General features: G+C 44.9%; 1 protein-coding gene across 2 annotated transcripts in view; it reads left to right on the forward strand.

Moving 5' to 3' along the window:
- Nucleotides 1-22706, forward strand: part of Myo5b (myosin VB) — a 359763-nt gene that overhangs the window by 296732 nt on the left and 40325 nt on the right. For both annotated transcript variants that reach the window (XM_063231700.1, XM_063231701.1), the window contains exons 21-27: nucleotides 191-430; nucleotides 5007-5240; nucleotides 12433-12517; nucleotides 13612-13745; nucleotides 14982-15101; nucleotides 16968-17108; nucleotides 20503-20568. In XM_063231700.1, coding sequence (XP_063087770.1) covers nucleotides 191-430; nucleotides 5007-5240; nucleotides 12433-12517; nucleotides 13612-13745; nucleotides 14982-15101; nucleotides 16968-17108; nucleotides 20503-20568 — 1020 coding nt within the window. The remainder of the gene's footprint in view (nucleotides 1-190; nucleotides 431-5006; nucleotides 5241-12432; nucleotides 12518-13611; nucleotides 13746-14981; nucleotides 15102-16967; nucleotides 17109-20502; nucleotides 20569-22706) is intronic.

Raw genomic sequence — 22706 nt, forward strand, 5'->3', positions numbered from 1 at the left:
GAGAACCTAGCTAAAATTTGTTCATAAAACAAAGAGCCATCAAAGTCTTACATGTTAGGGGACACATTTTCTGTCTTCTACAACTGAGGCCAAGCTTGTCTCTCCTCTCCAAATGGTTGCATAAGCTCTCTTGTTCCTGTCTTGCAATGCAGGACAGACCCACAGGGTGTATGTGCTTGTCCCCTGCCAGGTCCTCATAGAGCACAAGGCCACCATCATCCAGAAGCATGCCCGGGGTTGGATGGCACGTAGGTGTTTCCGGCAGCTGCGGCATGCAACCATCGTCATCCAGTGTGCCTTCCGCAGGCTGAAAGCCAAGCAAGAGCTGAAAGCCCTCAAGATAGAGGCCCGCTCTGCGGAGCATCTGAAACGCCTCAATGTGGGCATGGAGAACAAGGTGGTCCAGCTTCAGCGCAAGATTGATGAACAGGTGAGTACCAGGAGCTCTCTACCCATTGCTTGGGCTCATGAGGCACCCAGGCATGTTTGAGTGGAGTGGCACATGCCAGAGACCTGAGGGAGCACAGAAGTCCTCCGAGTATCTCCCACTCAGCAAGAACAGTTACTGACTATGGCAGGCAGAATAATGACTCCCCAAGATGTCTGTATTCTAGCCCCTGGGATCTGTGAATATGTTGCCTAACAGGGCAGAAAGAGTTATGCAAATGTGTCTTAAGGTTCTTGAGATGGAAGGATGAGCCTGGATTAGATAGGTGGACCCTATATGATCAGACGTGTCCTCCTAAGAGGGAGGCAGGTGAGATTCAGGTGAGGAGATGTGGGCACAGAATCAGAGGTAGGAGTGATACAGGCCTAGAAGCCAAGAATTGTGGGCAGCATCTAGAAGCTAGAAAAGGCACTGAAATAGTCTTCCTTAGACTGTCCTAAGGACCGCAGTCCTGTGACCCCTTTTAGACTTCTGACTCCTAGAACTGTAAGGTAATAGATCATGGTTTTTGAGCCAGCAACTCGGAAACTGACAGATGAGCACCGAGTCCTAGTCCTGTTCCTTATTCCTATTCCCCTGTGGAACACAGCATAGTAGCAGCCATAGCAAGTGCCTACAGAGGGTCATGTGGGCCGACAGTGGGCTGGCTCTTCATCTGTATGTGCTGTCCCATGAGGTATGTGGTAGCATCCTGGTTTCTCACAGATGACAAACTGAGATGGCCTGGTGTACAATTCAGGAAATACTTAGCACTGTTAGGATGTTTAAGCTTTTGCCTCTGGCAATGTCACCATCTTCCCACACCAGGCAGTCAAACATGCAAAGAGCCACTGACTAAGCTGCTGTGGAACAGGGTGCTGTGCAAGGTACTACAAGGAATTCAAGGCAAGCACAGAGCACTTAGCTCCTTCTGTGGGTCAGAGAGATGTGGGGTAGAATCCAGGTTGGAAAGGTGACGCATGCCCATGCCCTGACCTACTCGCTGGTGGCTCAAGTGGCCAGTCTTCCCCTCAGAAGACCTTCATTTGGCACCTGATTGTTTCGGATGCTCTGTTAGGTTTGGGAGGAGATGTCATTGGCACACACGGGTGCTGTATTCTGGGAAGGCCTACGAGAGTGGGGCTAGTGTGGATTCCCCTCCTGAGCACCACCCTGTGCCAAGGACTGTGACATGGGCTTTATGTTCACTCTCAAGTGATCCTCACGTAATTTTGTGAGATCATTCATAAGTGAAGAAATTGTAGATCAGGGATATCAAGTACCTTGCCAAGGCCACAGAATTAGTGCTAGAACCTGGATTCTACCCAGGTCTGACCCCATAGCCATAACAAAGGCAGCACTCACTTTTAATCTCAAACATTGCTGAAGTGCCAGTCCTGTCCTGCATGCCGTCACTGCTGAGCTGGACTTCAGAGTTGAAAGGAAACTCACTTGTCTTCTGTTTCATGCAGAGTGTTAAGGTGACCACAGGGCCAGGCTTTTGCAGTTCCCTGGAGAGTTGCAGGTACCTCCTGAGAAAGGAAAGGAGGAAGAGAAGGGACACAGAAGGCATGTCTGTTGTGGAAAGTGTGAAGAAAGAGAAATTCAGGATTGAGACCACCAGGCATGGCTGAGTGTCATTTGGTTTTGCTGTACCTATTCTATACTGGGCATTTTAAAAAGCTCCTCATGAGCCCAATAGGGTAGTAACACAACTGAGCTATTTTATAGATAAACCAGCTGTCTCGAACAGGAGCTCCAAAGCAGTGCCCAGATGGCAGTGGAATGTCCCTGCTACCCTTCCCTTACAGGGGACCAGGCTCACTGAGAGAGCCATTGCCCAGGTGTGTGTTCCCTGGTGAGTTCTCCAAGGGGCCGTGCTCAGCTGGGCTTCTTCGGAAATCCAGATAAAAAACTGGGGTGCAGCTTAGGGAACACTTGTTGGCCTGCCCCTTTGGCCTGTAGTGACACCCAGGTGAGAGAGGCAGGCCACCCACTCAGAGGGCATTGGCCATTTGAAAATTTCCAGCACAAAGTGCCCCAAAGTTCTTATTGTTATGAGTGTGGCTGTTGATGACTGAGCAGAAAAGGCACATTTACCAGTTAAAGGCAATGGGCAGAAAAGGCACATTTCCAGGCAAAGTACAGTTAGAAGGAAAAAGACACTTTGACCACTTTGGCCCCTGTCAGGAGCCCCGTGTGCCCACCACAGCCCTGCGTTTCTAAATAGGGCTTTGCTTTGGCCTTGCTGATTTCTGAAGTTGAATCCAGAGGATAAAAGTAAACCTGATATTTTATGATCCACATGCTTGAACATCCAAAAGAAGCAGATTTAAAGGCCTATTTTTAAAGAGCTTTTGCTTTAAGCTTCCTGCTTGGAAAACATCTGTTTGCAGCGGCTGGTTTTGCCTTCGTGAGCTAGGTGTCCTGGATACAACAGGAGGTCAGGAGAGGCAGATGAGGTCTTGCTTTCTCACACCCTTCCCATGCTGCCTGACCATGCGCAGGGCACCATTCTCACAAACTAACTCACCAAATCCTACAACCCTGGATGAGGATGAGGACATTTTAAGGATGAGGACACTGAGGCACAAAGTAATCTGTCTTAGACCACACTGCTAGTAAGTAGATGGCTGTGATTAAAATTTGATGGAGTGGTTTCAGGGTATATTCTACTACCTTTAACCTTTAAATAGTTGAGTCTTTACCCGTTGGGAGCCTCTTGAGGCATGTGAAGAGAATAGCTCACTCCAGAGGAGATTCTAACCTTGTTTGGGTACATTCTCATACAGGTAGCACTGTCTATAGGGCTGGCAGCCATTTATAGTGGGGACTGTGACCCAGTGTCTGAGATGAGACATTAGCATATTCTTCACTAGCAGCTATTTAACACATTCCTACTGGCTTGAGCCACCAACTAGTACATGCATGACTGTCCGTGACACAGCTTGTACCGCTGGTGGTAAAAGTGGTGTAGTCATACATGGGACAGTCATGATGTACCACTGGTGGTTCAAGCCACCTGCCAGTGAGACACATGGATTATGGCTCCATTGTGAATGTATTAGAGCTGCTTGTTTTGTTGCGCCTCTTAGCAGATGGGGCTGGCTGTTTCTCTGCAATCCTTGGAGAAAATTCAGGCACTGACTCTCTTGACACAAAAGATTCTTAAAGGGAGAAGATATGCCTGTGCCAGGGTCACCAGAAGCAAGGTTCTCTTATGCTACATGGGGTGTCATGAGTCACACCCTGCTCAGTGATAAATGCAGTGACAGTTCTTGAGAGCAGTTCTTGTATCCCTAGTGCTGGCCTCTGGTACGACATTATTTAGCCAAAATGAACTGCATGCATAAACTCAACTTTCTGCCAGTCTGCCTTTATCCAAGCATGTGTGTATAGTAACTTGGCCAGCTGGAACTTAGAACTTTTTAAGAATGAGAATCAAGATTCTTAGATGTGTGCCACAGCAGGCTGTAATCATTAAAAGCTCTAGAAGATTCGCCACTGCCTTAGAAGATCCCACGAAGGGTGAGTGAATCTTGTCCTGCTATATCCATGCAGAAAAATGCAACTAGCGTGCTCACACATGGGTTATGTTGTGCTTGGTATTGTACGGGCTCCAATAGCTTTTCCTTTACTGCTCCTCACTGCTTTGTCTGAAGTCTAATTTCTGACACAAGTTAATCATTGATGTCAGGTGCCCCAGCTCACTGATACTTTAACTGGTATCTTTAATCTACTCCTGAGGAGCACAGTAATGAAGAATAACCAATGACTGTTCAGTTTCCCTGCTTGCTTGGGGAGCCCTCCTTCTTCCTCTCTACTTTTCCTTTCAAACTACATTTGAGCAATGCTTCCTCGCCATCGAAGCCTGACTTCTGCCCATCATTTACACTGTGGTTAGCCCCAGCCCTGAGTTTTCAGGACCCTCGGCACAGGAGAGGATTATAGGGGGAGGCTGGTGATTGGGTGTCTGGTCTGCAGGGTTACAGTGGGGAAGGCTATGCCAGACTCCAGTCTCCTGAGTCAGAGTTGCATGGGATAAGACATGTGGCAAGAAGGCTCTGAGGCCCCATAGAAGTCTCCTGGCCCTCTGCCGTGAGCCATCTTGGGAGAGGGGATACTGAAGAGGTCCACTGACTCAGAGCCAGGGATTAGGTTGCAGTGCTTTGTGCTAGCAACTCCAAGGCAGGAGGGCTTAGTGTGGAAGACAAGACTGCAGATCCAGGGAGCCAGCTAAATTGTTCCTCCAATTTGCAAAGCAGGTGAAAGTTCTGCCGATCCAATACAGGAAGCAAACTGCTGTCAGCCGGCTTCCAGCTCTGCAAGTGCTCATAAAAGCTCCTTGGACTATTTAATGTTAATATTGGCTGTTCTATGCTTTCCTCTGTTTCTGCAAGGTTCACAGGCAAAGCTCTGTTAGGGAGATAGCAGGAGAGCACTCAGCCATGTAATGATGATGAAGTTTCATTCTGCCTCGGAAGTCTTTTTCTAATGGCCTTTACACTTTTTCCTTGCTCAGTAACCATCTCTTTCCACCACCTCTTCCCCTCTCCCCACTTGCTGATGTTCTCTGCAGAACAAAGAGATCAAGACTCTGTTGGAGAAGTTGTCTACTGTCAATACCATTCATGCCACAGAGGTGGAAAAACTGAATCAAGAGCTGGCCTGTTACCAGCAGAACCAGGGGGCAGAGACCAGCCTGCAGCTGCAAGAAGAAGTGCAGAGCCTGCGCACTGAGCTGCAGAGGGCCCACTCGGAGCGCCAGGTCCTGGAGGATGCCCACAGCAGAGAGAGGGACGAGTTGAGAAAGGTATGAGTTAGTAGCCTGGCAACAGAGCACTCTCAGACTATTCCTTCTTCAGGCTGGGAAACTACCCTGACTACCAGGGCTGATGCTGACAGACCGATCGCTCTTCTGTGTTAGACAGAAAGTGGCCACACTTCTAGATAAGATACATAGCATGCATTCACTCACTGAGCGAGTGTTGACTAAACTGCTGTCATTGGCTGCACCCTGTGATGTCCCTTAGAAGTGATGCAGTGTCTACCTCTGAACGTCTTTATTACAGCCTGGGCTCTATCCCTGGTTCAGCTCTGTGGCCTACATTCTTGATGGCAAGAAAGCAGTTACAGAGGTGGTGGCTGTTCTAGGCCTTGGGGCAGCCTGTGGGTGTCATTACCGATTAGTAAATCACTATGGGAGCCGAGTGTGGCATGCACGCCTCAGCACTCAGGAGGCTGGGGCAGGAGAATCACTGTTAGAGGCAGCCCGGGCTATGTAGTGAGATAGGGACAAGCCTAAAATGCCTAGAGAGACCCTATCACAAAAATAAAAACAAACCAAACAAAAAAAAATACACTGTCTTAATAAGAGCCCCAAGTTTATATTGATAGTGCCAACATAATTTACACGTTGTGGTCGGTATACTCCATAGACCTTTCCCCCAAGCCATGAAAAAGGGCTTCCTAGAATTGTCCCCATTGCCTCAAATGTCAGATTACAAAAAATCCCCTCTCCATGCTCAAGATAACTACTCTATCCAGGAAAGTCCCACAGTATCACTGGAGTACCCAGTAGCCCAGGATACCATCATTCTCTCCTTGTCTCCACAGTGACCCACATGCTACAGGGAAAGTAGCACACTGTCCATGTACTTAGTATCTGTCCATCACTGGGGAGTTACAGTGGATTGGAGATCTCAGGAGGGATTCAGCATTCATAATATAGGAAGAACAGACTTAGTACTGGCACAAAAAAGATCCCGGGGTAGGTGCTAGAATATTAACCCTCATCCCTGCTCTTCCATTGTCAAGCATGTACCAGAAATTTCCTTGGGCTTAGTTCCTTGCACATGTGTGTGCATGTGTGTGCATGTGTGTGTGTATGTAGTGGATCATTCCTAGGCCCCTTCTAGACCCATGCTGGCTGATACCTTGAGATTGTGTTTGGCTTCTGGAAGGTTTGGAGGACTCTGTACCCTTCTCTATAGTCCTTTAATCTTATGCTGCTCTGTTCCCTTCTTCTGGGCTCCATTCTCACAACTGAGAACCACACAGACACCTATCGGAGATGAGAGCCCTCTGAGCCAGTGCATACTGGGCTTGCCTACATCATTTTCCCATCCCAGGCACAGCTTTTAGCACACCAGCCTTTGCCTTCCAAGTTCCAGCCTTAAAAGGTGGGACTCAGCCAGGACCTCAGGCAGCACAGCATGTAGAATGCCACCTTCTTCATGAGTTGCTTTGACATATTACAAAATCTGACCAGAAAAAGCCCCTCCAGCGCCCCTCGTGAAGGAACTAGATTTCATTCTTTGGGATGCAGCACGTGGTGCTAGGATACTCCTGTCAATATGTTACTGCAAGCCTGTGATCTACAAACCATGGAATTCGTTCTTGTGCTCTGCTGATCCTTGGAACAGATGACCAGATGGTGAAACCTCTATGTGAACAAAAGACAAGGTAGAATCCAAAGGCACAAAGAAGAGGTCAGTATTAGAAATGGAGGCTAGAGGTTGGTGGCCCTAGGAGAAAAGATAAAAAGATTGCTCCTTGAATAAGCGGTCATGTTAGACACCTGGGTGATGTGTTAGCCCCACAAAGCCGTAAAACCAGGTTCCTTTCTGTCTCCACCCCCTCAAGTAGTGCTCATCACCCCCCTCCTCACAGTTTTCTTCCCTGCTTCTTGCTAAAAATTGTGATTTGGGGATTCAGAGCATGTTAAAAATATGCAGGTCTTCATCCAAAAGATCGTAAGTTTCTCATAGGAGAATCTTCCTTACCAGAGCAAAATAGAGAAGCAAATTGCCCTTCCACTGCTTAATTTTTTTCTTTTTTCCTAATACAATGGTACTGGGTTCATAAACTTAATTTGTTTTACAGTTTCAAGGAAGATGGTCATAGTTGTGTTTGTCACCCAGTGTGGAGTTTGTGAATGAAAGCAAAATTCTGTCAAACGCTTTTGTTTGAGAACCAAATTGTTTGCTAACAGAAATATTCATGAACCAAGGCACCACGGTACTGGGGACTGAACCCAGAGTCTTGTGTTAGGCAAGTGTTCTACCACTGAGCTACATTTGTACCACACTCACCCTTTTGTAAATTTTGAGAGGATTTCTCTAAGTTGCCCAGACTGGCCTCAATCTTGTGATCTTCTCACCTCAAGCCTTTTGCCACTATGACCAGCAGTTGCTGTTTCCTGGGAGTATGTTGACCCAGGTCTTAAATAAAGTTAGAGCCTAGAACTAGCAAGAAAAAAAATTAAAAATCAAGGACATTTCAAGAAGTGAAGCAATAGGACAAGAAAGAAATAACAGACCCCTTCCCTGACCCCAAAAAGAAGCAAAGTCCAAGTTATTAATATTCAAAAGCACCAGCATAAGATGGACTATTAAATGAAAGGTTACTCTCCAGGAAAAAAAAAGTAGAAGCAAATGTTTCTTCCTTAAGGTCTGTAAAACTTTTTTGTTCTAGTATTTGGGGGAAGTTCAGGGCTTGGCCAAGGGTTTTAGTCACTTTTCCATTGCTAGGATAACATACTTGAAGCCTACAATTTAAAGGAGTTTATTTGGCTCATAGTTCGAGTGGGTTCAGTTTATGGTTAAGTAGCTTCAAAGCAAAAATGGTGTAGTGAAAGGGCATGGCAGAGAAGTATTGAACATCTTATGATAGCCAGAGTAGGGAGGCAAAGGGGGAAGGGAGGCAGGGAGAGAGGGAGGGAAAGAAGGAGGGGAGAGAGAAAGGAGAGGTCGGGAGCCCAACTGGGGACAAGAATATACTGTCGGTGTTACGTCCTCAGTAACCCACCTCTTCTGACCAGTGCCCACTCCTAAGATCACATTCAGCTATAACGTCATCATGTTAGCACCCTCATGAGCCAAACACCCTTCAAAAATTCCCTCCTCTGAATGCATGAGACTTTTGGCAGTTATTTTTTTTCTTAGCTTAGTCTCTTAGGCCTAGGAGGGTTTTAATATTCAGCAGCGGCCAATATATCCAGTCTTAACAGATGTTAAATAATTAGACAGTAGGCGTCCTGCTGGACCTGTCCAGGGTCCTGTTTTGCATTGAGTGAGATTGATGAGACCAGCAACGTGCTGTGAAGGGGCCGACTGCTGGTGGATGTTTAATTAATAGGTTTGATATTTCTGTCTGCAAAAGCAGCAAATGCGATATTGGAACTGGCATTCTGGAACGTGTTGGGCCCCCACTCCTGATGATCTTAACTGGCAGCCCACAGCCTTGGCTTGCTATGGGGATCAGGAATTCCTCTGTATGTCCAGGGAACCCAGTGCAGTCCCTGTTATACCACAGCCACATCCTTTTCTACTAATGAAATCCATTACATTGGGTGGTACATTAAGCGACAGAGTCCACACCTAGACTTAACTTCCTGCCCTTTCATCCTTAAATCTTCAGTGATCTCTAGTTGCTTTTGCACAGCTGTGGTGTTTCATATGGCCATCCTGCTTGATGTCCTTGATGAAAGGTAGGTGGCTTCTAGAGCTGTTCTGACAAAGCATCTATCAGAATCTACTATGGAAGTGTTTTGATGACCAAAGTAAGGTCTTTCTTGGTACAAGGTTGTCCTGGATGAGGAAGAGTGGCCCACCAACAGCTCCCTGGCTCTGAAAAGGCTTTTGGCATGTGTGAGGGCCTTATCAGGCCCCAGGCTAGCATTCAGGCTGGTGGGGTTGAGTGGTGTACTGTATCATGTCTTCAGCCACAGAATTGTCAGTCACTGCCTGGTTACCTTAAATAATTCCAATAGGAAGGTCTTGGAACCGGTAAGGTAAGGCCTGCACATTCATTGCTGTTCTTCCTCTATGTGTCTTTGGAGCTGTCAGGAAACAGGTTGGCATAGTGGCTCAGAGGCTGAACTATACTTGGACTACACAGACAAAGCCAGATACTCTTCTTCCTGGTTGTGTGACCTTTGGCAGGTTCTCTAACTTGTTTCTGCCTTAGTTTTCTTAAAAGCAAAAAAAGGTAATAGTGCCTGGGATATAGATATAGTAAGAGGTCAATAAATGTTTCTGTTGTCATTGTTTGTTGCTGTTTTTCTCACCTAGACTATAACTTCACTATGGCTGTGAGCTCTACCTTACATTGCTTTGAGTGTATCCTGATACCCATGGTGCTGAGCAAGGGGCCTGGAACCTTCTAGGTCTCTCCTCCAGTGATGTTCTAATAGGCAAGATACTTCCTTTCCCTAGAGCAGAAGGAGTATGCCCATCCTTGATTTACTATCTCTAATTTGTGTAGGTGTCTAACACAGCTATATGTCTCAAGTCAGCTTGTATTTTCTTTCTGCACCATCCTCTGTGTACTTTCTGTCCACTCTTCATTTTCTGCTTCTCTATTCTGTTCTTATACCCATTGCCATTGAGAAAATAATACCCCATTTATATAGAATGTTCATATTTATTTGCCTCAATGCCAAAGATGGGCAAGTAGCCTTTCACATGACTAAGAAGTATTGTTTCTACTAAGAGTCATGCAAATTTCTACTACCTGATAGATACACCATATTAAAGACAGATGATAGATGAATCTTTCCTGATAGGCATCATGCAACCAGTCTGTCAGTGGTTTTCTTCTAGTAACCTTGTAACCTCTTTTGACAGTATGAATATCCAACTTTAAAAAGTAAAGATTAAACAGTGCACAGCTACCCTTATATCCACAAAGACACAGTAACAAATGCAGTTCTTTAGAAAATGGTTGGGCATTTGGTTCATTTGACTTGATAGGAACTGTGTTAGCCTGACAGTTACAGGATCCCTGCTTCAGTGCTGGTTCTGATGAGCTATGCCATATACCCGTGTGAAAATTAGAAGCCTCCCAAATGTTTCCTGTAAGAATTAAGAGACTTCTTCCCACTTTAGCGCCCCCTACAAGAAGTTGTTAAATAGTGTTTAATGAATCTTAAAACCTTAAAAGATGACATTTATCATGCTCTTGGGATGCCACCTGCCTCTTTGCTGTTAGTCTCTCACTGCACCCTCCATCCCTGATGACTTACAAAATGTAACCATTTGGCTGCAGAAGTTTGTGCTTAATGTCAACAAACTCCATGTGCCACTGGCCAGTACCTAGGGGAGTGTGACTAGAGAGGCTTTCTCTGGCCTCCCTGGCATGTGGAGCTGAGTGTGGGATTATTTCTGCATGTGGCTCACCGATTGCTAAATGAACCTACCTCCACAATTGTTCAGGTGAGCAAGAAAAGCAAACCCTCCACAATGACGTTTAGATGCATGAGTTAGAATAACACAGCCAAGCTCACCCTCAGACCTGCATTCATGAGTAAAAGCCTTGGAGCGAGATGGAAGGAAGAAAGGCTTAAAAACAATAGAAGGCATTGGTGGCGTTTGTGTTGTTAGTCATGGCTTCCCCACACTGAAATGTTGGCTCAGATTTTAGATCATAGGCTGCTACAGTGAACTAAGGGGACGTGTTGCCAGCTGCCACATCCTCAGAACCCAGCCCAATATCAAATGCTTGTTCCTTTACGGTGTGAATGCCTTTATTTTCCTTGCCAGATCGCCCTGGCTAGTTCCTCTGGTACAGTACTAAATACTGTAGAAATAACAGAGCAGACTCCTTGTTATCTTTCTGAACAAAAAAGTGGTATCTGAGCCTATAGGGTTTTGAAGATGCCCTTTATCAAATTACAGAAATTTATTTCTGTTCCTTGTTTAACCTGTTGGGTGTTTTCATCATAGACATTTGCTATATTTAATGGAAGATTTTTACTATATTTTAGTATCAGTAATGCTGTCCTCATAGAACGAATTAAGCATTCCTTTTTTCTTTAATATTTTGGTAAGAGATAGGATGACCTTAAAGATGTTCTATGCGGTATCTAGTAAAGTTCACGTTATAGAACAGTCTCGTGTATCAATCAGCTGCTGTATGCAGAGCCTGCTGCATGGTACTTCACGTACATCATTTCATTTAATGCCAAAACTACCCTATGTGGTGGATAATAGTTTCACAGAGGGGAAACTGAGGTTTGTGGAACCTGGGGTCTGTGTGCCTGTGAAGCTTTTGGACTTTGTCTCATGTCACATGAGCTCGGGGGTTTATTGGGTGATGATGTGTGACAGGCTGGGGTCTTGGTGCCCAACTGAAGGGGCACAGCACATCTCTCCATTCTTCCCTAAGTATTTCCTCTTCAGTATCACAAAGGTGAGGAACATTACCGATTAGCCTCTTACAGAAAGCAGAATGATTCTCCAGAGGTTTCAAATAGAAAGGTGGGTCAAGGGCTAGTCCTTCTTCCCACCAGCTAATACGTTCAGAGCCTCCGAGCACACGTCCAAATTGTTACTTTTAAAATATTTATGCCAATATTTGCTCTAATAATAAAGTTTTTTTTCATTTTTAGACATTTGCCTTGCACTATTTTAATCCTCCTTACTCTTTGAGCAGACTAGACTTTAATTAGAATTTCCTGTCTTCTTTGTTTGCCTTTTTTTCCCCTCAGTAATATTTACCTCATGTTTCTTTGACAGCATCATAAAAAGTCAAACACTGGAATTGGATATTTGAATGTCAACAATAAACCTGCTTTCCTTGCCCAGAACCTTGGTGGTGCTGGTCCAGTGAACCAGGAAAGGACAGGTGAAATGAAGATCAGAGATAATTTATCATGACCAGCTTTTTTAAGAATCACATTTGAGTCATTTAGTTGGACTGACAGACGCACTCAGTATTGTGCAGTCCATGAGTCCCTCATCCAGGCTTGAAAACATGCTGCAGACATTTGCAAGATGTGAATTAGCACTAGCTGGCTATAAGCAGTTTGAGCTTGCTTGTCTTGTAATGGGATTTTTCTTTTAGTGTACATTTTTTTCAGATTAAAAGCAGCTTTGTCGAACTCAATTTTGTGAAATAAAGAGAGAATTTACACATGACCAGGCAAGACTCAAGTGCCACACAAACAGCCTCTCCTTTGCCAAGCATCTCGGCGAAACATTTTTCCCTTTTCTCTCTTTCAGCGGGTTGCAGACCTAAAGCAAGAAAATGCTCTCTTGAAAGAAGAAAAAGAACAGCTTAACAACCAGATCCTGTGCCAGTCTAAAGGTAAGTTCCAGAGTGCTGTTTTGGGTCTTAATCCCTTTTCTTGGCTGCTTCCCTTTACCCTGTTAGGTGCTGCAATAGAGAGAGCTATAACAGATAGAAAAAAGGATGGTGATTTTTTAAGATCCTAAAGTGACATTTGATTTGAAGAGGTTGATGGGGGAGCATATGCTTAGCACATAGTATAACGCACATGCACAAGACCTGAGGGAGAGCTGCAGTCAAGCCTGACTGTGCCGTGTGCTTCTGTGTGGCCTTCGGCAGGTCCTCAGTTTCTTCATCTGCAAAATGGACAGGAAGGACAGACCTCAGAAGGCTTATATGTGGGTGAGCAGGATGCACGGTGGAAATGCTTAGATTGATTTTATGTTGAGCATTCTTAGTACCTGTTTCTTCTACCCAGTGGGTTACTGTAAATGTTTACTGTGGAGAGAGTTTTAGCTTGGGCTCCAGGTCAGCCCCTCTCAAGCTCCTACTAACTCTTGGGCTACCATCCATCCTCCATTGCCCATCGGCTAGAAATGGTGGTGGGTGTCCCAGTACCCAGGTCCATGTGATGAGATCTCCTACCCCATCCTGATTCCTCACTCACATCACAAGATAGCTAAACCACATGACCCCAAAATCTTAATTATAAGCTGTTCTTAAATTTCTCTTGTGGATTTTCCTTTCCATTACTATGAACAGTAAGTTTTGGCAGGGGAGAAGCCTATCCATGTTGTTCAATTGCCTTTTGTTCTTCCCCTAACCTAATTTGGCTTAATCTCCCTGCACTCCAGGAACCTGAGAGGTCAGGAATAGAAAAAAATTGCAGAAGGAAATTGTGGCTCTGCCAGGAAAGCTACTAGCAGCCACCATGAAGCTGGTCAGAAGAGGAGCAGGCATGTGAACTGAGTTCTTGTGACTTAGGCCAGAGTAACGAGGGTCCCTGACTGTGATAGGAGATGAGCCTAAGACATTCAGCCAGTGCCTCTGAGAGGAGTTGTCATAGGCAGCCTTTTAGAAGAGAGTAATCAGAAAGCATGCATCAGTGCATGGGTGTGGGCTAGGGAGTCAGTTAGGATGGTAAACCTGCATCTCATGTGCCTCCCTTCCAGATGAGTTTGCTCAGAACTCCATGAAGGAAAACCTCCTAATGAAAAAGGAGCTGGAGGAGGAGCGTTCACGGTACCAGAACCTTGTGAAGGAATACTCCCAGTTGGAGCAGAGATATGACAACCTACGGGACGAGGTGACCACCCTAATGGCAAAGAGGGCAGTTCTGCTGCCCCGCAGTGCAGGCCCGTCATACCAGCTTTATGGCCCTTGCCCACATGCACCACGCTGTGGCCTGCCTCAGACTCTAAGTGCGCAGAGTGCACGTGGGACACGCTTCTGTTCTTGTCCTTCTCACAGACATGTGGCGTGTAAGACAGCACCCTGCCTGTGTCCTTCCTAAAAATGTTCCTTTTCCAGTCTTGAGGTCTTGTAGGCATGCTGGTTAGGAGCTTATGGAACTGTCCATAAATAACATGTGTCACCACTTCTGTTTCCCATGCTGGGAGGATCGTAACAAGGCCAAGCCTTTAGCGTCAGCTTGGTTTGTGTAGAGAGCTGCCCACAGAGCCTGATTGCAGGTCTAAGCTCTGATGAAACGTGGAGTATGTGAAGGGTTTTCAGGATATTTCAGGAATTCCTTTCTTCTTTCTCCCATGTAACATTTCCTCTAGACATGTGTATTTAAACAAAATGGAAGCGGTTAAGTTCATGAATACATGGTAGAGGAGCTATAGGACCTTGTATAAAAATCTAAAAATTTTCTAGCTCAGTTTTCACCCTGAAAGCCAAATCAGGTGCCAAAAATAGATAAAACCAAAAGGTATTTTTACATGAACAGTATAAATGATAAAATCCATCCCTAGTCTCCTACAGGTTTCATAATAGAATTAGGGGCATAGAGTTGAAGAGACCATTTGTTGTAGCTTTACAGCCTTCCTTTCAAGAAAGAGAGAAGAAGGGACAGATGTGTCTGTGTCTCTGTTCCTTTCCTCATGTACAGGAGATTGAACCCAGTGCCTTTGCACTGAACTACAGCCCCAGCTGTTTTTTAAATTTTGAGACAGGGCCTCACTCAACTGCCAGGCTACATACTTTGAGGGCATGAGTGGGACTAAAGTGTTGTTCCCCAGGACCTAACAGGGAAACAGGCCAAGTGTCATGGGTTTGCATGCCATTAAGAGACAAGGGGACATGGTTCTTCCCCTATGCACTCTTGGAATTGTCATGTTTCTGGCTAGCTAGATGGATGACTAACAACAGTAGGTGGAATGTTCTGTGGAAAGAGCTCTACTTAGCCACCATTCCAAGAAAGGGTGATACCTAGTCCTGTTGACAAGTGAAACAGGAGTCCAACTCTTGACCCTGCTGCTCTTTAAGGGGTTATTACTATCAGTTCATTATGAATATTCACACTTTTCTCCTTGAACAGCAAACACCAGGCCACAGGCGGAACCCATCAAACCAAAGTAGCTTAGAATCTGACTCCAATTATCCCTCCGTCTCTACCTCTGAGGTCGGAGACACTGAGGACGCCCTCCAACAGGTGGAGGTAAGTTGGCAAGCTTGTGATGGCTGTCCTGCCCCAGAGGTTGGGTTATGAGCTGTTAACAGAGCTGTACCCTTCTGCTGATGGTAACCAGAGAGCCCAAGAGCTAATCCTGGAGAACAGAATCACTAGGATTGCTGTGGACTTGTGGATCACACCATGGAGCTAATGTGTTCTGTGTTCCACTGCTGTTCCTTTTATAACGCTGAGAAAGTGAAACAGCAGAATAAAATGACTAAATTGTAAAAAAACCAACTGAATCATTAAAATAAGTAGTTTATCATCCCCACCTGTTATAACAAGACATACTGTAATAAGTACAGCAGAAAATTCCCCTCTTTGACTGAGAAGCTAGGTAAAACTCCCAAAAAAGAACAGTAAATGTTTTGGAATGAATGTATGCTGGGTGATAGTAACTTTTCTAATAGAAAAAGGATGGTAGCATCTTATACCATACAGCAGGTGTTACGGTCTGTGGGCAGTTTTGCCATGGATATATAGTTGCACAATTTTCCCTAAGGCATTTGAAAAGAAGATAATCACACCTTACAAAGCAGATGGAGACAGACATAAAAGAGAGACAGTTATCATAACCGTGAGTTTTGAGCCTGCCTTTGTGCCAGAGCACTGCTAGGAGATACCGAGAAACAGTAGTGACCAAGCCAGAGAAGTCCCTGCCCTTCTGGAGCTTGTTTGATAGAGTTAGGTAGTAAGCAGTTAAGAAGAAACTGTGTGGCTGTGCTCATGTGCACACATGCAGTCCCAGCACTTGGTGGGGCAGTGAGGCAGGAGGATCACCGTAAGTTTAAGGTCTGCCTGCACTACCTAGTGAGACCCTACCTCAAAAAAGCAATGTGTAACAGAACTGTAGGTACTGCTCAGTGCTACAAAGAAAAATAAAAGAATAGAGATGGAATGGGGTAGAGGATGACCCTTTGGAGAAAAGGTCTTCTGGCTCTTCCATGAGGCTTGGGCCTTGCTGTGTGCTGAGTGAGCCTTCAGTAAATGTTGGCTTAAGGCCTTTGACTTTGCTAATGCAGTCTGCGAAGCCTGGGTCTCTAGAGGCTTCATTCAGCCTAAATTCCAGGTGCACTGCCAGTGTTTGTGTGCGTGCCTTGTTCTATGCAGATATAAGTGCTCCTGTTTCTAGGTCTGTGTTCTTCAAGGAAGCTGAGACCGATCCAGTGCCAGGGAAGCACAGAGTACTCATTCAATGCCAGGAGAACCACATTATAGTGTAGCACATGTACATACGTGTATGCAAAAGCAGTCTATGTTGACGTGTTTGCACATGTTACCCTTTCACAGACAAATGTGTTTTCACACACACTCAACACACAGCAGAGCCCTGTCGAGCAAATTAAAGTGTAACTCTGAGGGGAAAAATCCAGTGGGAAATTGATGCATTGATATCTGGTTGGTAGATGGGCTCCATGGCAGGGCTGCTGTTCTTTCAAGGTGCAATCAAATGGTTGACAGCGTATTCACAGTGATTCTTCATCAGGAAGAATTAAATCTTTGATTTTATAATATCTAAAGAATAAAGCCATTTTCCAGAAGTGAACATTTAGCTTTCAAACAAAACAGCTATATCTGTATCCATTTGTCCTTATAGTATGTGATTGGTCATTCTGAGTGGCCCACACAGGAGGGATGGCTGAAACTCAGATGTTATCAGACAGACGATGAGCCTTGAGTCACGTCTCCGATAAATGCGAGTTGGTTGGCAGTGGCTTTGAGGTGAAGATGGATGTGTGGGATGAGTGAGGAGACAGATGGCTGATGTGGAGGTGGACAGTGAGGTGCTGTGTGTTTCCCCAGGTGTTTGTGCTATGCAACCTCTTTTCCCTGCTTTCTCTTCCTTTGCAGGAGATCGGTGTGGAGAAGGCAGCCATGGATATGACAGTCTTCCTGAAGCTACAGAAGAGAGTGCGGGAGCTTGAGCAGGAGCGGAAAAAGCTGCAGGTACAGCTGGAGAAGAGAGAGCAGCAAGAGAGTAAAAAAGCCCAGGTGCGTGGCATGGCTAGGTACCCTTATGGTGTGAGAGCAAGACAAAACCCAGCTTGTGGCCACCGAGGCTCATGTGACCCCCTGGGATCACGCTGGTGCTAAGTTTCAGAGTGTCTTCCATCTGTGTTGGAGTCACACTGAGTCTGTGAGTGTCCTAACCGAGATGGACAGGAGTACATCCCCCTAAACCCCAGTGGCTTTTTACATTGAGAAGCCATAAACAATAGAGAGCCCATTGAATATAGTAGGTAAGAACCACTTAGTAAGTGGTAGTAAATAGTAAGAACCACTTTTTATTTCCTTGGTATTATAACAGACCACTTCTCATAGGTGCAAGTTCATATCTGTCCTAGGGCATATCATTAGCTAACTTTATAATGGGTTTGGCAAAGGCCTTTGATCTGTTCTCAGATCTGAATTGTGAATTGTGGGACTTGAAACCCTCTTCCAGTCCTTAGCCCACTCTATCCCTACCTCTTTGTGTACTCTACTTTTGCAACACCCTCTTCCCTTGCTACTCAAATGTTGTGCAGACTCTGATCTGTACTGTTATCAAATCCTGCTGAGTTTTTGTTTTGTTTTGTTTTTTGTTTTTTCCTAAGTAGAGAGGTAAATTTCATTGTTGGGTTTAAATCTCTCAGGTGGATTAGATTCCAGCAGAAGGAGTGAAAGGATTAGGTTTATAAATGACTCATTCAATTGCAAGGGAAGCTACCTGACAGGCAAGTATAAATCAAATGCTGTACAGGTGCTCCTGGACCTAAAACAGGGTTATGTCCTGATAAACCCATCATAAGTTAGAACCACCATAAGTGGAAAATGCGTTTAATGCATCTCACCTTCTGAAAATCCTGGCTTAGCAGCCAGGCATGCTGTAGGATCTTGGTTGTTTACCGTTGTAACATGGAGTCACCTGGGAGCTGTGGCTCACTGCCTCTGCCCGGCATCACCAAAGAGGATCATGCAGCATGATGCTCACTTGCGGAAAGATTTAAAGTTCAAAATTTGAAGTACAATTTCTACTGAACATGTGTTGTTTTGTACCATTATAAATTTGAAAGTCCTGTCTATTACCTGTGATAAGTCAGGAACCATTCGGATGTGAAAGCTATTACAGTGCTGGGTATGATGGTGCATGCCTGTAACCCCAGCACTTAGGAGGCTGAGACAGGGGGATCACCATGATTTCAAAGCCAGCCTAAGCTATCCAGTGAGCTAAGGCCAACCTAACATAGCAAGACCTTGTCTTTAAAAAGAGAGAGAGAGAGAGAGAGAGAGAGAGAGAGAGAGAGAGAGAGAGAAAGAAAGAAAAAGAAACCTACACAGATGACATCAGATAACGTCTGATATAAAAGTTCCTAGTCTACCTTGCTGGCTAGGTACCTAATTACCTGGATTTGTTCTCCATTATAGAAATGCCAGTTAATTTTGGAATCATAGCTACAGAATTTATGTGTGTATTGAGATCAAGTAAAAAAAGGGTATCTTTTCCCTCAAAACAGTAGATGAGGACCCTAGCTCCATTATGTATGTTGAGATCTCATTCAGAAACATGTGTCTGAATGTCATGCTTCTGACGGTTTAGTAAGAAGGACAAGAGTGGGACAGTGGAGAGCATGGAATCCTACAAACTCTTGAGACAAAGGCTCAAGTTCCTGGATCTTCCCTTGGCCCCAAGAAGAATCCTGAGCTACCTGGGTCTTTATCCCGGAGCAGTGTGGCCCTAGGTCCCACTCTTAGAGAGCATGCACTGAATGACAAATGGCAGGGAAGTCTGTGGAATGTACTGTCAGTAGGGGAATCACTGAGCTCCTGGGAGCATGAGACTTCTGTGACAAGCCAGCTGTCAGTTTTTGACCTACCATCAATCCAGCTCCCTTTCCCTGGCCTGGCAAAGTCAGAGTCACTTTGGCCTCCAGAGCTGCATGATTGGAAGCACGGCCGCTAGCCCACCTTAGTACTCAACTCCTCCCTATTTTCTGAAAACCTAGTGTATTTACATGGCATTACAGGTAGTCATGTGTGTGTTACACAGAGCATAAGTCTGGTCCTGATACCTCAGCAGCAGATGGAGTGGTGACCCTGATGGTCACATGCCCTGTACCATGGATGATAGTGAGCAAGGTAGAGACTGGGATCTTAGGGCTCAGGACTTCCTGGGCTCAGGACTAGAAGCAGTGCAGTGCATGTAGGCACCCTTCATCTGGCAGGGGTTGTAGGACATGCTTAGATCCCTTGCTGTCTCTAAGCCTGGGTCAACCCTTACCATTCATAGCTAATGATGGCATCACCTGGACTTGAGCTGTAAGCATTCTAGGTAATCTCGATAAGCTCTGTAAGTTTTTAGCTCTAAAAATCCATCTTCAGTAATATCTTAGACTGCTTGAACTCAAACCCAAGGAGTTAGTTACTTATAAAAAATGCTTTCTATCTCCCTTTGCCTGGGGCAATTCAAGTCTGATGGCTGCCAAGTAATCATAGGTATGCTTGGCTCAGCTGAGTCCTAATGGGCTATTAATCTGCTGTTACCACCCACAGCCTCTAGCTTTGGAGTTCTGAATTCAGGCTGTGTGTCCTGAGCAGGTATTATGCACCAGCTCTCCTGCTACCTATTGCAGAAGGTCACAGAGAAGGCCACTCCCGTGCAAAGTGGTTCAAGCTTAGCTAGGAAACAGAACACACAGGAGTACCCCCTCCCAAATTCAAGTGTCGTTCACCTCATCAATAGATATGTAAGTTTTACAATGTACATCAGCATCCTAGGGCTGCTGAAACAAATGACCTCAAAGTGATGGATTAAAACAAGAAAAGTTTATTCTATTATATAGTTATAGAATCCAGAAATTAAGGTGTTGATAAAGCTGAACTCTGAAGGCTCTGGAGTATAATTTGCCTGTGCCTTTCTTCTGGCTTCCTATGTTGGCAATCTCTGATGTTCTTTAACTCAAATTCCTGCCTCCATCTTTCCATGCCCTTCCTTTCTATGTGTATGTCTTTCTTATGAGGATACCTATGCAAGTAGAGCCCCTGCTTATCACTTGACTTCATTGATTTCTACAGAGACCCCATTTCCAAATAAAAGCACATTCACAGGTTGAGGGAGATTGACTTCAGAATGTTTTGAGGGGCAACAGTTCAACCTCTAACACAATGTTACATAAACTCAGGCTGTATGCCTGTGGGGACCATGTGAATAAAAAGGGGCAGGAAGGAACTGTTTATGGAGGACTTCATGGTAACCTGAGTATTGAGCTATGGTTTGAAAGAGGGACAAAAATGCACTCAAGGCGGCTGAAGGTGCCAAGTGTCTATGCAAAAGCAGAACAAGCATGTTTGACCATTGTCAGAAATATTTCTGTGGAATACATACTTTTCTGTCTCTTTGCCTGTGCAGATGGAACAACCAAAGAATGACAAAGGATTGGACCAGGATTCAGATCTGGCCTACAACAGTCTGAAGGTGAGACTATGTGTATGCCAATAGAGAATGGATGACAAATCTGGGCATCAGAAAACCGGTCCTAAACTCCAACCTCCTATGGGTAGAAAGTAGACCCGTCAACAAATAACTTCTTTCCACACTTTGTGTCTTCACTAAGACTTTAGTCTTTGAAATGAAAGAAAATCTGCATTTACTACTAAGGAATGGTAATCCATGCTTTATCTACCTGATTCAGCTTCAGCTAAAATAAAATGTGGACACGGAAAATTGCACTTTGGGGAAAAATTTGCAGGCTGGCGGAGACAGATGTAAAACAGAGGGCTCTCCCCTGGCTAGAGTGTGCTAACCTGGCTAGAGATAGCAAGTGGAATGGTGGGGAGCTCAGGGTAGGAGCTTCGTGGTAGGAAAGAGAGTACAGAACAGGAGGGTCAGACCAGTTCCTCCCTCTGTTCCTCCTATTCCCATTTCCAAAGATTTGATAATGTCGCAGTTGATCCAATCTGCTAGTCACTTGTGTGACTACAGACAATTCTGTTCATGGCTACAATGCTCAGGGAAAATCACTCCTGTGGCTTTTTTTCCTCAAAAAAATTATTATGATATGAAATACACATAACATAAAATTTACTATTTGAAGCATATACTTTGGAGGTATGAAATTCTGTCATATTATGCAAGCATCTTACCACTATCCATATCTTTTCATTATGCAAAACAAACCATCTACCCAAACAACCACTCCTGCCTCTCCTGAGGCCCTGATAACCAACATTCTATGTTTCTTTCTTTGTGCGTTTGACTACCTGGATGCCTTATACAAGTTAAATCATACAATATTTTCCTTTTCATCATTGGCTCATTTCGTTTAGCCTGTTTTGGAGGTTCATTGACATGGTGGGATATCAGAATTCCCTTTCTTTTTAGGGACTAATCCTATCTATATATACCACATTTTGTCTATCCTTCCATCCATTGGCGGGCAGCAACGCCACCTATCTATGTAGAACTGATAAGATAGTCTAGCCCAGTGTTGAGGCAAAGCTCTGGGCCAGGCAGTGAGTTGACACACCTGGCTACTTAGTTCTTTTCCAACTGGAGCCTTGTCTGGTTGGTCTTGAGAACCCTGCCACATGGGCATATATAAGATAAGGCTACACTGGGATGAACCCTCAGTGAGTAGTAAATTTTGATCAAACCCTGGATACTCTCTACCAGAAGTTTAGACATTTTGCTGATCCTTCTGTAATGTATAAAGTAACTCCAGTTCTGCCTCTGGGTAGAGACACATTGTTTGGGCCATACACACAGGCTTGTGTATGCCACCTGTTAGAAGTGATGTCAAGTGGAAGGTCCTCAGGTTTGTCACACCTGGCATTGCCCAAATTAGTCCAAAGGAATGCGGCTGGACTGGGAGATGGGATGCCAGTCAGTGGCCAGCAGCCGGGGCACAGGCATCAAGGCAGAGGACAGTGGGCAGCAGGCAGGGTGGATATGGGACCAGGGAGGGGAGAAGTTCGCTATCCTCAGGACCAAGCGCAAGATGAGAGACAGGAGGCCAAAAGGAGTTGTTTCTCTTTCACCTGGGAACTTGCTGGGCTCAAGGCATTCAGCAGCTTTGGGTTCCTGCTCTGGGCCTTACCTGAGTTGAGATCAGAAAATAGTGCCCACTGACTCAGAGCTCAGGAAAAGAAAACAGAGCAACTGAGAGCCCAGATTGGCATGTACATCTTTTCATCTTTAGCTGCCACCCAACTTCAGTGAGCATGGACCAGAAAAAGCTCAATGAAGGAGGTCCTATCAATGATTTGTTCTGTTTCCTTAATGCTCCTTTTCTACAGAAGTTTTTTATTTCATTTGTAAAGTTTTAAACGTGATCCTGCACGTTGGAAATTTTTTATCCAAAAAGTTTAAACAATTGTTTTAAAAGTCTGTATTTCTTCCTCTCAGAGGCATCCTCTGATAATATTTGGATATCCTCATGCTTCTACTATGCATATTATTTGTATTACTCAGCGTTCCTGTCACCAGGGCACAGTACCAATATCTGTAACTTAAAGGAAGATAGGTTTAATTGAGTTCATGATTTCAGGGAATTCAGTCCATCAATTGTTAGCTGGCTGCAAGGGAGAAACATCACAGTGGAAGGATGTCCAAAG

Source organism: Cavia porcellus, unplaced genomic scaffold (assembly GCF_034190915.1).
Source record: "Cavia porcellus strain 051 isolate PalLab524CR breed Dunkin Hartley unplaced genomic scaffold, mCavPor4.1 scaffold_20, whole genome shotgun sequence".
In the NCBI taxonomy this organism is placed as follows: domain Eukaryota; kingdom Metazoa; phylum Chordata; class Mammalia; order Rodentia; family Caviidae; genus Cavia; species Cavia porcellus.